The sequence below is a fragment of the Nelumbo lutea genome, chromosome 1 (genome assembly GCF_056320005.1).
Source record: "Nelumbo lutea isolate HS-2025 chromosome 1, American lotus-T2T, whole genome shotgun sequence".
Classification (NCBI taxonomy): Eukaryota; Viridiplantae; Streptophyta; class Magnoliopsida; order Proteales; family Nelumbonaceae; genus Nelumbo; species Nelumbo lutea.
The window spans coordinates 110,117,392-110,131,460 of record NC_142684.1 but is presented as its reverse complement, the minus strand read 5'-3'; the positions used below and the strand labels follow the sequence as shown (position 1 = coordinate 110,131,460).

General features: G+C 42.4%; 1 protein-coding gene and 1 long non-coding RNA gene across 2 annotated transcripts; both read left to right on the top strand.

The window, feature by feature from the left end:
* Positions 1–410: 410 nt before the first annotated feature.
* Positions 411–7,689, top strand: LOC148876760 (putative mitochondrial adenine nucleotide transporter BTL3). The gene is made up of 4 exons (XM_088975519.1): positions 411–1,641; positions 3,255–3,558; positions 4,577–5,044; positions 7,256–7,689. Exons 1-4 carry the CDS (start codon positions 1,154–1,156, stop codon positions 7,322–7,324), a joined length of 1,329 nt encoding a protein of 442 aa, XP_088831645.1. The 5' UTR covers positions 411–1,153; the 3' UTR covers positions 7,325–7,689.
* A 1,377-nt stretch (positions 7,690–9,066) lies between these two features.
* LOC148876759 (uncharacterized) lies at positions 9,067–12,476 on the top strand. The gene is made up of 3 exons (XR_016105732.1): positions 9,067–11,119; positions 11,202–11,686; positions 11,759–12,476. It is a non-coding gene; the product is annotated as an uncharacterized LOC148876759 (long non-coding RNA).
* Positions 12,477–14,069: the final 1,593 nt, after the last annotated feature.

Genomic DNA, 14,069 nt, shown 5'->3' with positions numbered 1-14,069 from the left:
TACACATCCTAGTATATTAATTGTAATATATTTTTCATATATATACTACTAAAATATACATCTTTATATATTTATATATTATTTGTGACTATTTTAATCTTAAATTTAGTATTATTAATGTATTTATAGAATTTGTATGTATTTTCCTAGTATGTCCATGCATTTTCATACTTTTCATCTATATCTATACATTTTTAAAACATACCCATTTTCTGTATCCAAATTGTTTGATGCAATATCCCATTTGGATACTTATCTTTGCCATCAATTGCCTATATCTATTAGGGGTATTTCAGCCAAAATATCCCTAAAAAAGACAAATATAACTGGTAGCCCCGTTCGGGCATTCCAACGTCTATATTCTCGCATGCGGCAGAGGCATTCATACCGTGCTTGCGTGCCAAACCTCTGGGCCGTGCTTGAAGGTCTGGTTCCCTCCGCAGCCTAGGCCTGACACGGAACTGTAGCGACTGTGCCGTGACGATCCGGCCCACATTACAGCTCTAGTTCCGTAATTAGAGCTTACACGGCGTTGCGAGCATGCTCGCATCCGTGCTTATAGAAAACTTTGCACTTAGGGCATAGCCTCGCTGGTAATCTCCTAAGAAAATTAGTCAGAATCAGTTAGTAACAAACAAATAAATGTCGCAAGAGCATTCGAGACCGAATATGCTCCTAACGCCTCACAGGCGCCTACACGCACATTCTATCATGGGAAGATTTTTCATATTTATTAATTATTATTTACGGAAGATGTTCTTGTGAAGCGCCCATTTGTGGGGAGCAGATTCCGTCACGGTATTATCCGTTTTTTGCCAGCATGCCCATTGGAAGTTGAAAGTTGAAAAAGGGCAAGCCGCATTTAAAAAAATAAAAAAACCGAAAAAGAAACGGAAAAAGCGAGTTCAAGTGGAACAAGAAAGAACTCAAGCGTGCGGCAATGGAACCAAAGCAGAATCCCCTTGCTTCTTGTTCTTGCTGTCATTCTCGACGTCCCAATTTTATTCGATTCTCTCGTACCGATCAAGCTTCATTCTTCTGATAAACTAATGTCGGAAGCCCAAGAAACCCTAGGAATCCTATCTCCAAACAAAAACTCGACTTCCTTTTGTATATCTATTGGTTTTCTGGATTTTTCTTTCACATTGTTACAATGCTGGGATTGGAACTCTGGTTTAGGGATCCTGTTGCATCTCAATCACCTGAAGTTTCAGCTTTGAAGGACTCGAATTCGATTTTCTTCGTTGGCGGAGGGTTATTTCTTGAATCAACTGTTCCAGCTTCTTTTGTTTCTTTGATTTCATCCAAGAATTCTTTATTTGCGCTTTCGAGTTCAGCATCTTCTTCTTGTTCTTCTTTGGTTTGTTGTCGGAAACCCGTTGTTTTTCGGTTATTCCGACCAGAAAAGAGAGAGTACAGGGTAGTCAGTAATGGTTTTTTGTCAGTGAGCTTGTCTATTAAGGGGACTGATGGATATGTTCAAGAGACGAATGTGTTTCTGGCTCAAAATGGGGAGAAGATTTCGGAGGAGGCGGTGGCCTTTGAGGAGAGTAAGGAAGAGAAGGGTATGCTACAGGGAGCAGGTGCAATGAACACCACGAAGCATCTCTGGGCTGGAGCAGTTGCTGCAATGGTTTCAAGGTTTGTTCTTTTAATCTAAATTATTGTATTTTTTATTCCTAAGAGGTAGAAATCGTCTGTATTCCTTCATGGTTTTGCTATGTTAGAGAATGTCTATGGTCATCATTCAGGTTATGCAAATCATGCTTATGTTTTTTCCACCTCTGCTTATCATATGTGGCAACTGGCAATAAAATCTATGGTTTGCTTAAATTTGATATTAAATTATTTCCGTGTCGTGAGGATGGAAATTGGACGTGAGGGTGCCATAAAACGAATAGCTGGCCATATCAGTCCAGTTACTGGAAGTAGAAGGGATTAGATTAGTATCTGAAGATTCTAATGTAGGGACAAGTGAACACTGTCAGAAGAATGAGTCTGGATGAGAGGGAACTTTATAGAGGCTGAGTTTAGGAGTACAAATGCAAATATGTAGAGTGCAAAACCTTATATTTTATATTATTTTGTATGTGTTTACTTTGTACATATTTGCATTTGTACTGCTTCCAAATTGAGCCGAAATGGCCTAGCTAATTTCCTTTCTGTAGCAACCTATTTTGAAGTCTCAGCCATTTATTCAAGAGGTAAGATCCTTTTCTTTCTCATGGGGCTACACAACGGGGGTAGCCCATCCCCCTCCCTTAACCCTCCCCCCCCCCCCCCCCCCCCGCCAAAGCAGTTGTTTTGTCGCTTTTGTCTAGTGCAATTCTCTCTTATTGATTTCTTCTGTTTTTTGGCCTTTTTCTGGGACTAAGAACATTTGCTTTTGTTGTTCTTTCTTTGACATATTCTCTTGTCACCGATTGCAAATTATTTCGGTATTTGTATAGGGGATCTTTTTTTTTTTCAAATTAACCTGGTATTCCCAACTTATTTAAGCATGAATTGAAGTTTAGATGTCAGTTTACTCTATCATCTTGTTCAACTCTATGAATTTTGTCAAAATGGCTTCCACAGTCCGGTCATTTAGATAAATAACTGGTAATAGCTGCAATGAAAGAGTTGCTGACTTGTGCTGCTCTACAAGATAGGAGGTAGGCAAAGAAGGATGTGACCTAAGCATTAAGTGATAATTTGAGGTTTGCGAGCTTTAAGCAAAGACTGTAGAGTGGATTGGTAGAACATGATTTGCATCGTAAATAGTTCAAATAAGGTTGTGGTGCTAAATACTGTAAAACAAAGTTATGACTAAATTGTGTTTATTTATTTTTTCTCCCTTACTTTACTCTTCCCTCTCCCCCAGCTAACTAGCTAAGTTATGCTTTCACTGATCAGCCCTTACTCCATAACAGGGCCCTCTTCTTGATTAACTTGATTTACCTTCACCAAATTTATTTATGAATCAATTAATTTTTCTTTTTTTTTTTAATACTCTATGGAAGAATTGTTTTTCTTACATACCAAACAAACCATTACTTACTTTTTATTTTGGAATCTGTTTGAAATACCTGTTTCATAAAAAAATGGTTTTTTAGAAAACCAATATATGTTTTTTGTGGATATTGGGTCCTTCTTGTATTTCATCTTGTGAAGTGGCTATCCTACTTGTTTCCTTTCCTATAAACTATCTTCTCCCTTTTCACATTTTGCATTTCCATCCTCTTATTCGATTTTTTTTTTGGGGGTTATTTCAGAACTTTTGTTGCTCCACTTGAAAGATTAAAGCTGGAATACATAGTTCGAGGTGAACAAAGGAATTTATTTGAGCTTATCAAGATAATTGCAGCTTCTCAAGGCTTGAAAGGCTTTTGGAAGGGAAATTTTGTCAATATTCTTCGTACAGCTCCATTTAAGGCAGTAAATTTCTATGCTTATGATACATACAGAAAACAACTGCTTAAAATGTCTGGGAATGAGGAAACCACAAATTTTGAGAGGTTCCTTGCTGGTGCTGCAGCTGGCATCACTGCTACTCTGCTCTGCTTACCTTTGGACACGGTATGCAGAAATTTTCACTTTGTTCACATAATTCACTGTAGTCAGTTTCATTTAAGCTTGTACCAAGAACCATCATTGTCCTTCATGTTTTCCTATGAAGTTGAACACATAGCCCACCTATAAGATTGACAGGAGCACTAAGACAGGAAGGACATGTAGAAGATCTCTTGTCTTGTGCATGGGATACATGGAGGGCAGGGCTCCTAACCATTATGATGGGTCTTCTCCAGGAGATTTCCTAGAGCTGTATGTAGTTCATCTAATTGTGTCTCCTGGTCCTTCATACAAGTCAGTTTTGCAGTAGAGGGAAATGTGTTGTTAACCAATTTCCATAATTTGAACATTATTGCTATGATAATTTTATCAGTAATATCTTTTCTCTGCATTAAGATGGGTGTAGTGTAAGGATCTCTTCTGAAAGGAAACCAGCCTCTAGTCACGTTTTCTGTTTATGGAATCATATGAACTATTTTAGGCAATTGGCATATTACTTGTCATGGAAATGTTAGATTTTAAGGTTTGTACTTTGTAGGAAGCTAGTGAAAGTTGGTTTTTGATTGAAATTAGAGCTTAAAAAATGTTTAAAAATGGGAACCGCAAGAAAGTTCACTAATCCTAGTTTCCTATGTTCAGCATTAGCCCAAAAGGATAATTGGCATGTTTGTCTTCCTCAAAGAAATAATTGGTATTATTCTATTCTATAGAGTATCTTCAGAATTCCAGATATAGAATCAGACTTGTTACTTTCTTTTCTTCTTTCTTGATTCTCTTCATCATTTTTTCAGGCTTTTTGAGGTTATAGGTTAGTCGTCTCTTTTTTGTCTTAACAATTGTATTATTCCTGCCTTTTTATTCTTTTCTTTTTTCACTCTCTTCTTCTTGATTGCTAATTTGTGGCCCAGCTGTTTGTAATCTCTTTCTAGAGTAGTAGAGTAGTTTGTTGCTATTGAACTGCTTTTTTCTACTGATCTTTCTTATTTTTTCACATAAAGTTGAACTTGCAATTTTGAAATTTCAGATCCGAACAAAGATGGTAGCTCCTGGTGGAGAAGCCTTGGGTGGGGTAGTTGGTGCTTTTCGCCTTATGATCCAAACTGAAGGATTCTTTTCCCTCTATAAGGGCTTAGTACCATCTATCGCAAGCATGGCACCTTCAGGTGCAGTCTTTTATGGTGTGTATGATATATTGAAGTCAGCTTATCTACATTCACCAGAAGGAAGGAAGAGAATTCAGCACATGAACCAACAAGGCCAGGAACTGAATGCTTTGGATCAGCTGGAGTTGGGTCCTGTTAGAACCTTGTTGTATGGGGCTGTTGCTGGTGCCTGTGCTGAAGCTGCTACATATCCATTTGAAGTTGTGAGGAGACAACTGCAAATGCAGGTTCAGGCAACAAAATTGAGTGCATTGGCTACTTGTGTGAAGATAGTTGAGCAAGGAGGTGTTCCTGCATTATATGCAGGACTCGTTCCCAGCTTATTGCAGGTATATTAACAAAGATCTCTCAGTTATCTCATTCTCTGAGTTATTATATTAGGGTGCTGTGGAGTGTCTATAACTAGGTTTAATCAAGAATGTAAATATGCCATATAAGTGGAATTTATTGGGCAAAGACGGTTTTGGTTTATGATCATTTTTTTTTCCTTTTGATTTGGTCTTAGGATCTAGACATCAAGATCTCCTGAAGAAACGCTCAAGATATTCATTAGTAAGATGTGATAAGTACCTGAATCAGGACTTTTAAATTTCTGACCTCCTTCCACACCTTGGTAGCTAGATCAGTCCAAATTCCCACAAGAGAATAATCATGCACAATCTGTGCATGCACCCAAACCAGATTGATGGAAAAGCAAATGGGAGGTTCTGCATTACCATATAAATGTTCTTCCACATATTAAGCCCTATGCTTTTGGTCAAGATATTATTTTATGTTATGCTTCTAAGAAATAAAATGTATAAGATTGTAGAATCTTATATTAGAGGTTTGGGAGGGTGATGCTGGTGCAAGGCGTAAGTCGAGGTAAATTGGGCATGGACTTCAAGGCATTTTTTCTGTTCAAGTTGCTGTGCTTTAAGCTCAAAAGATGCCTTTAACGATGGTTTTACCAAAATGGTAAGAACTAAAACACCAAAGGGTAAAGGAAATGAGCTAGAGAAGTGAATGATAAAGAGGAAGATAACCAATAAAGTTTCATTACTAGGTTCCAATCTTTTGGTTAGAATCCCACTAAGAGAAAAAGGTGGAGTCTTTCCACCAGGATAATAGTCTCACTTCACAAACCACAACGGAGTTGCATAGCTTAAATATCATAATATTCTTCACTAAAAAGGAAATAATGGGGTACATCTCCTTTAAACATCTAGAATATTCTCTGATTGATCTTACTTCTCATGCAGCTTATTTGGAATATTCTTATTGCTTGGTGTAATGATAAAATCTTGGGATGGCAAGTATGAGAACGCAGGTTTGAGTCTAGTTGGCGCCATTGTTTGCAAAAAAAGGGGATTAGGTCTGTATCCAGTCTTGCCCTCCCAAGACCGCAGATAGCTGGGACCAACATTAGGTAATTGCCTGTTTTCAGTCTGTGGGTTAAGGGTCCTGTGTACCATGGATTGAGCTGCAAAATGACTAGATAGGCTTCTTCCTTGGGCTCTAACATAGGGTCTTTACATGTGTTTGGACATAAGTTCACATTGGAATAGGCCCATCTTGTTGCATTAGAGAGTCTAGTTTCAATCTGCTTGTCATTTAGTGACTAATCCAGTTTCCTATTTTCTCTCCTCCCCCAACCACATACAAACTATATTCCGTTTACTTTGATCCAGGACAATATATACGGGGTTTCATATTCTTTATCAAACAGGGTCATTGAGGAGATTTTCTTCACCAAATATGTCCCCTGAAGATCATTACGTGTCATATGATACAGACCGATATGTTGTGGTAATTTGAAACCTTGCTAAGGAGTATTGCTATCTTGGAGCTTTATGTGGTTCATGCATGTTTGGTAGGTTGCAGTCATTTATACGGTTGTTAGTAGGTTGGGTTAAGTGGTAAACTCTAAGCCTTAATCAGGTTCTAGTTTGTGGTTGATCAATGCTAAACCCAACCTGTTGACATTTCTGCATTGAAATATTATTATATATAGTCTTGGTTGAGTCAAATGCGTTACTGAACCTGACTCATTCACATGTCTAGTTATTTATTTTATAATTGCAGATTTAGAAGCCCAGTCTTAGAGCTTCTCTCTTCTCCAAATTATATTTATGACATTCATTAAGTGATCAATATATATCATCATCATCATCCAAGCTTTATCTCAACTGTATGGGGGCCAACGATAATAATCCTGTTTTGCCCTATATATTTATATTTATGTATGCGTGTATGTATTTTTTTTTCTTTTTTATCATGACAATCGTGCCAGTATAACTAAGGTTGCAGTTGTCCCATCCATGGAGTGATGCTAGTTGGACACCATCATACTAATCCCATTGTTCAAAAACAGAACTGACAATATACTGGGTCTGGCATGATACACCGGATCCACAGTGTCCAATCATCTGTATTCAAGGACATGTTTGACCCATATGGCTAGCACTGCTCAATCTTGAATTATGGTGATGCTAAATTTATCTTTCCTGGTTCAAACCTGCTGTCGTCTCATCTTATTCTTATTCCTCGTCATTTTTCAGGTCCTACCATCAGCTGCTATAAGTTACTTCGTGTATGAGTTCATGAAGATAGTCCTTAAAGTAGAATGAACACAAACATTGGATCCTCAGGATGGACCCTGGTGTATTTTCTTAAGGTGCAACTATAATGCTGTCATTTCACCTAATGAGGTACTTTAAATTAAGCATCCCTTCATCAGTTAACCATCATAAGGTACATTTACAATATAATCAGCATCTTCAGTTGTTGATTTTGGAAGAAAAGACTTGGGTATCAGACTCGACTAACTGTTTTTTAGTTTACAGAACAACGGCACAGCGTACAAGGTAAAGATATAAAAAATCAAGGGTAGATTTTATGAATGTATATTAGAACTCAGATCCTCTACTGCATGGTCCTTGGGGAAATCACAAGTTTTAGTTTGTCATATTGAAATTCAAATCCTTTTCAGCAACACCTCTTGAGGGATCACAATTTTTCCACTGGAACATTGGTATTCAGATCCAAACAGGAGCCCATCAGGAAGCTTGTAGAAACCTGATACTGACAATGTTATTTTGGTAAAGAGTTGTGCGCACAATCACTGGATACCCTCCATCATCATACAAGGTACTCACGGAAATATTCTCCATCGTGGTTTGCCCTTTATGTCTCTGTTAAGGCTCAGTTTGGAAGGAGTACAAATACAATACGTAGAGTGCAAATACAAACAATATAACACAAAATACAAGGTTTTGCATTCTACATATTTATAATTGTACGTACAAACACAAATATGTAGAGTACAAAACCTTAAATATGTATGCATGCACTTTATATATTTGTATTTGCTCTTCCCAAACCGAGCCAAGGAAATAATCTTTCTAATCCCCATCTCTACAACTTATAAAGGGGTGTATCATAACGGTTTCTTCTGAAAAAAAAGCCCTAATGGGACCCTACCAATTTTCAAGAAAAAAAGGATCGTTTTCAGGGAAAATCTATGATGTGGAAAATATATGGTATGGGAAGAGTTTTGACCAATCAAAATCCACCCATGAATTTGATAAATAACATGATTGGCTACCACGTTTATGATTCCCATTGACTGGTCAAAAGTTTTTCATATATCATATCTTTTTCATATCATAGTGGAACCCTTGTTTCCAAATTCACATGCCATTGGGAATGAATTCCGCTTCAGGGCAAACTCTGTTAGGGCAACCTTTATTGCCTTGCATTGAGAATATCTCTATACTTGCATACTTTATTTCATGAGGAGATATTCCCAATGCAAGGTATGGATTTGCCCCGACTGAAGCCGATTTCATCAGGAATCATCTACTCGATTGATAACCAAACAAAAGGATTCCAAGTAGAGGTGCAATCTGCAAACAAAGCGCGCACAGATTCCAATTGCTAGGCACGAGATCTCGGCCGTTAGATTTAAGAAGCAGTATTGACATATTATATTATTATGACAACTTCACTCGATCATGACTCTACTACTGACATCCATCAGACTGGTCAAACTTTGGTAATTGATGGTTCAAGCTCTAACGCACGTGATTCCATAGATGCAAATTAAAATCCAAATCCGATGAGATTAAGGCTGACCTGAACTCCATCTGTTTATAATTTGATCAACTACGGATCCACCCCCATCTCCATCCATTGAAAATTTATCTGTATAAAAATTTATACCATATGGTCCGTATCTAACAATGGAATTGTTTAAAATTTTAAATCCATCTGATGCAACACAATCTGTGCACTCCTACCTGGCTGAAACTTGGCTAACTTAGAACGTAAAGGGTTTTAAATCCATAGACAACACCTGAGATGAAGAGGAACGTGAAGGGTTCTCGAGGAACTTTCTTGATGAGAACACTCCAATGGCTAAGTTAGAACTCTGAGGAAAACTCAAAGAAAACACAGAGAATACTAAAAGTGCTAGCTTCAATACCTTTGCTTCGTGAGGGTTGAGGTCCTCTTATACTAGAGCTCAGTCACATCAGGTGTAACCACCACTGTTCTAGCCGTTATTGTCAGAGCTAAGGTGGTAGGTGCAGGCTATTGCTATAGGGTACGGACTCGTCAGGCGTGCCATGCTTTTTAGAGATGGCAGGCACGGTACTACTTGGCAAGAGATGTGGGCGTTGCCACCAGATCCGGCAGGTACGGATGTCATGCGAATCTTCCCTGCAGTTGTCGAGCTACATTGCATCGAACCGCCTGGGGCTGGGTTGCCTTGCACAGAGGTGCCGAGGTACGCCGAGGTGCTCGCACTAGAGGCGAGCCTTAAGCAAGTGTGAACAGGAGTCTCGACGGTGCTGTCCCGAGGTGTTTCTCCCTCGGGACACTTAGAAAAAAGCTGGGGTGCTCCCTTCTTAGGGAGGGAGAGCTTGGAGCCCCTTAGGAGGAGCTCGAGTCCCTTTGCATGGAGGGAGCTCAGGGCGCTCCACCCTCAGGCTTGGGGTGAGTTGGGCCTTGCTTCTCGGCAAGTTGTCACACCCGTCGAGTCGTTTGGTCGGGCCTCGGCAAGCTTGTTACACCGAGTTGTGGCCAGGCTATCTCGCTGAGTTGTCACTTATGCCAGGTCATATCCACGTGTCCCTATGCTACGAAGTCGGGCCAAATCACGCTACATCAATTTCCCCCCACTCCCTGTGCTGGGGGTTCTGACCCAGCTACGGGGAGTCCGTGGTCTGCCGGGTGGATTTGGCTCGAAGCCTAAGCTTTCTTGTCGGCCAACTCATCGGTTGGACCGGTTCTATGCTTGGTCTACCAGGTGCAGCTCGGGTCGCGTACGGTCTACGTACGGACATCACACGACTTATGGACTTTGCGAAGTCAAAAAATGCGCTAAATCGATTTTGCCTCGATGGTCGCGCAGCCAATTTTCATGAGGACCGTCATATCATTTTGATCTCAACCGTTGATGCCCGCATACATTGGCTATAAATAGCAGGGGTCTTTGCCATTTTTCCTTCGCCACAAATCCTTAGCCGTAGTCTTGAGCTCGCGTCCAAAGCCTCCAGTTCGGGTCAATTCTTCCCAGTCAGGTTCATCTTTCTTTGGTGAGGCAACCTAGCTCCTCTTTAATTCTTAGTTATGCCTTCCTTCGATAGTCAGCTAGATGAGCCCGAGGTCGGTACCTCGGCTAAGGGTGACCCTATTGGCGTCTAGTCCCCCGAGGTGTGGGAGGCCTCGGGTAAATTGGCGTCTACCTCTCACCGAGGTCAGATGTCGGACAGGTTCAGACCCTCTATTATGACCCTGGAGAGGCTCCACTACCTTATTCGGTAGTACAACCTACCTTATTCGTCAGTACAACCTACCTAGGGAGTATATCTACAGTTTACCTGCGGGTAGCTTCCCATGGGAGCACGGCCCTGATGAGGTCGTGATCTTCCAAGAGCAACTCATAACCGGGCTCCGCCTTCCCTTCCATCCACTTATAGTGGAGGTCCTGAACCATCTTAACGTTATGATAGACCAGCTCCACCCGAACTCGATCCGTAATGTGGTTGGGACCATCTCCCTCTGCTACGAGTATGTCTTCCCCTTGAACTTGGACATATTCTGTTCCATCCTCACAATAAAGAAGAGCACTTCATGCATTCTCCCCGAGCACAGGAGGGCTTATTTCTTGTCCCCTTGCCCGGGTTTCAAGTTGATGCATAAGCTCCCGAGCAAGATACCAGCTTGGAAGCAAGACTACTTCGTAGTCCGAAACCCCGCAGGGTGGCCCTTCCCCACTAACTGGAGGGTGGCTATCCAAGACCCCGGCATCATCCTTGACAAGAAGACAAGGGAGACATTCTAGTCGTGGGCTGAGATCGGGTGTTGTTACAAGGATTACATCACCCAGAGCAAGCTCATCTAGGCCAGCTTGAGCCCGGGTAGGTAGTCTTGGTACCTTAGTTGTTTGGCTTGCACCTTCCTTTTCTTTTACTCGAGTACTAATGCCGAGCTCTGTTGCAGGTCCCATGGAAGCAGATAAGCTTAAGGAGGATAGACTCTTCAAGCATCTAAAGGGGAGGAAGAAGCGGGCTGTTAAGAGAACTCGCATCGAGTCACCGCCAGCCCCCATTCCCGAGTCCAAGCTTCCACCAGCTCCCTCTTCTGAGCCCGAGCTCCCTAGTGCTCCTCTGATCATTGACTTGGAGGAGTCCATACCACCTCGGGAGCCCAAGACCTTGGCCGAGCCCGCTACAAAGGTAGTAGTTGAGCCCAAGATTATCACCAAGGCTGCCAACGTAGCAATTGAGGTCTCCACCGAGCCCATTCGTATAGCCGAGACGGCGGTCTCCAGCTCAGGGAGTCCGAGTGGGGGCCGAAGTATCTTGGTCCCTCAGTGCGGCCTTCGGAAAAGCAAAGGAACCATTTATTCCGAGGAAATCTCGGCCTGGGCCGATCTGCTCGCCCCTGCCCAGCTCGAAGCCCGAGCTACTACCCACACTATGGTGGTAAGTTCTCCCTTCTTTCTCCCTTTCTGTTATATGTATGTTTCTTCGGTACTAACCAACTTTCTTTGTCAGGTGAATTCCGCCGTGCACGCCCTAACTCTTCAGTCCAAGAGGAACCTGAAGTGGGCTCTGACTGCCGAGGAGTCATCCCACACAACTCATACTGATCTGAGGGCAGCTCGCGAGTAAATCCACCGGTTGGAGAGCAGCGCCAGGGCCCAAAGGGACGTTATTGCGGCATTGACGGCGGAGAAGGACGAGCTAGCATGCGAGAAGGATGTGCTGAGGGGTGAGGTGGAGGCTCTTAATGAGGAGCTAGCACACGAGAAGGGTGCGTTGAGGGGCAAACTGGACGCCCTCAGGGCAGGGGCGGAAGGCCTTAAGGAGAACAAGAAGGCCCTCCTGCATGAGGTGGAGTTCCTCAAGGCTAACATCGAGGAGAAGACTGAGATATTTACTCAAGCCATAGAGAAGACAAAGATCAAGACTGTCACGGAGTACATCCAGTCTAACAAATTCGATGTCGTTTTGGAGGAGGCCTACCGTAAGGGGTTCAAGCTCAGCAGGTAGCTGACAAGGCACACATACCCCGAGCTTAACACGAGCGCCATCACCACCTCGCAAATCACGAATGAGATAGCTCATCAAGCCACAGAGGATCCAGATTCCGAGGAGGAGGACTGTGGCGAAGAAGCAAATGCCCCTAATCAGCCTGAAGCTCTCAAGGAGATCCCGCACGGAGATGAAGAGCCCCCGAAGTGATTATTTTCTGTATTCCGAGCCTGCGACCTCAATCTGTTGTTGTTTTTTTTTTTTTTTTTTGTCGAGCTCATTGTACAAAACTTACTTGTTAATGAATTTGACTTTTCTTTTCCAAGTGTTGTTTTATCCGAGCTATCATAGTTGAGTGTATGAAGTGATTGACATAGTAAGGCTTATGCCCGAATTGTCTTGTAGCGTATACCGAGGTGCTTGACATAGTAAGGCATATGCCCGAACTGTCTTCTAGTTGTATACCGAGGTGGGCTAAGCGTCACAGAATCTATTGGTCTACTTGCACCCTCGATACATTATGTACTATGGTGTCGAGCTTCTTGGTCAGCTCGGTGTTTTAGCCCCTTGGCCGGGGGGGGGGGGGGGGGGGAGTGGCTTCAGCCACCCTTAGAATTCGTTCGTTTCATAGAGGTGGCTAAGTTATTATGTTGGAGTCTGTTAGTTCGGCATTTTGGCCCTTAAGCCCTGAGAGTGACTCATGGTTTGCTCTTGGAGTTCGCCCATGACGTAGAAGCGACTGGGTTTTACTGCGCCGAGGTCTTTGTTAGCTCGGCATTTTGGCCCTTAGGCTCTGAAAGTGACATGTGGTCTACTCAGTTATTTATAGGTAATACTGCCTTAAGTTGACAATATTCCATGCCCGAGGTATTTGTTTCCCTTCCAAGGTTTTGAGCTCATATGTTCCTTCCCCGAGTACTCGCTTTACTCGATAGGGTCCTTCCCAATTTGGACCGAGCTTACCAACATCGAGCTCAGGCACCATAACCTTACGGAGAACCAGGTCGCCAATGCGGAGAGTCCACTTTTTGACCCTGGTGTTATAGTACCGAGCTAACCTTTGCTGGTAGGCTGCGGTCTTGATGTATGCGAGGTCCCGTATTTCGTCAAGTAAGTCGAGGTTGGTACGTAGCTTGTCTTCATTTGCCCTGTCATCATACGCTTCTAGTCTCAATGAGGAAACTTCGATCTCGGTTGGAATGATTGCTTCGGTGTCGTAGGTGGGGTTAAAGGGGGTTTCTCTTGTGGCAGTCTTTTCTGTGGTATGATAGGCCCATAATACATTGGGCAGCTCGTCTTCCCATAATCCCTTAGCTCGGTTCAAGCACGCCTTTAGTCTGCGGAGAATAGCTCTGTTCGTGACTTCCGCTTGACCATTTGCCTGAGGGTGCACTACTGAGGTGAAGTTCTGTTGAATTCCCATGTCTTGGCACTAGTTTTGGAATTTGATGTCTTCGAATTGCTTACCATTGTCGGAAATCAGTACCCGAGGTAATCCGAAATGACACACTATGTTCTTCCAAAAGAAGTTCTACACACTCCAGGCTGTGATCATTGCGAGGGGTTTAGTCTCGACCCACTTCGTGAAATAGTCAACTGCCACCACTAGGAACCTCCTTTGCCCTATTGCTAGTGGGAATGGCCCGAGTAAGTCAATCCCCTATTGTGCAAATGGCCACGGGTTAGTGAGGTATTTTAGGTCAGCAGCAGGCCGATGGTGGATGTTGGCATGCTTCTAACACTTGTCGCATTTTTTGATGAGTTCGGTTGCATCTGCCTTCATTGTTGGCCAGTAATACCTCTGTGTAGTGCTTTCTAAGTGATGGCTCTA

Bases quoted from the DNA above. Each gene is read 5' to 3' on its own strand.
- LOC148876760 (XM_088975519.1), top strand. From the start codon at position 1,154: ATGCTGGGATTGGAACTCTGGTTTAGGGATCCTGTTGCATCTCAATCA. The intron at 1,642-3,254 runs GTTTGTTCTTTT...GGGTTATTTCAG, and splicing joins GTTGCTGCAATGGTTTCAAG to AACTTTTGTTGCTCCACTTG. The intron at 3,559-4,576 runs GTATGCAGAAAT...TTGAAATTTCAG, and splicing joins TCTGCTTACCTTTGGACACG to ATCCGAACAAAGATGGTAGC.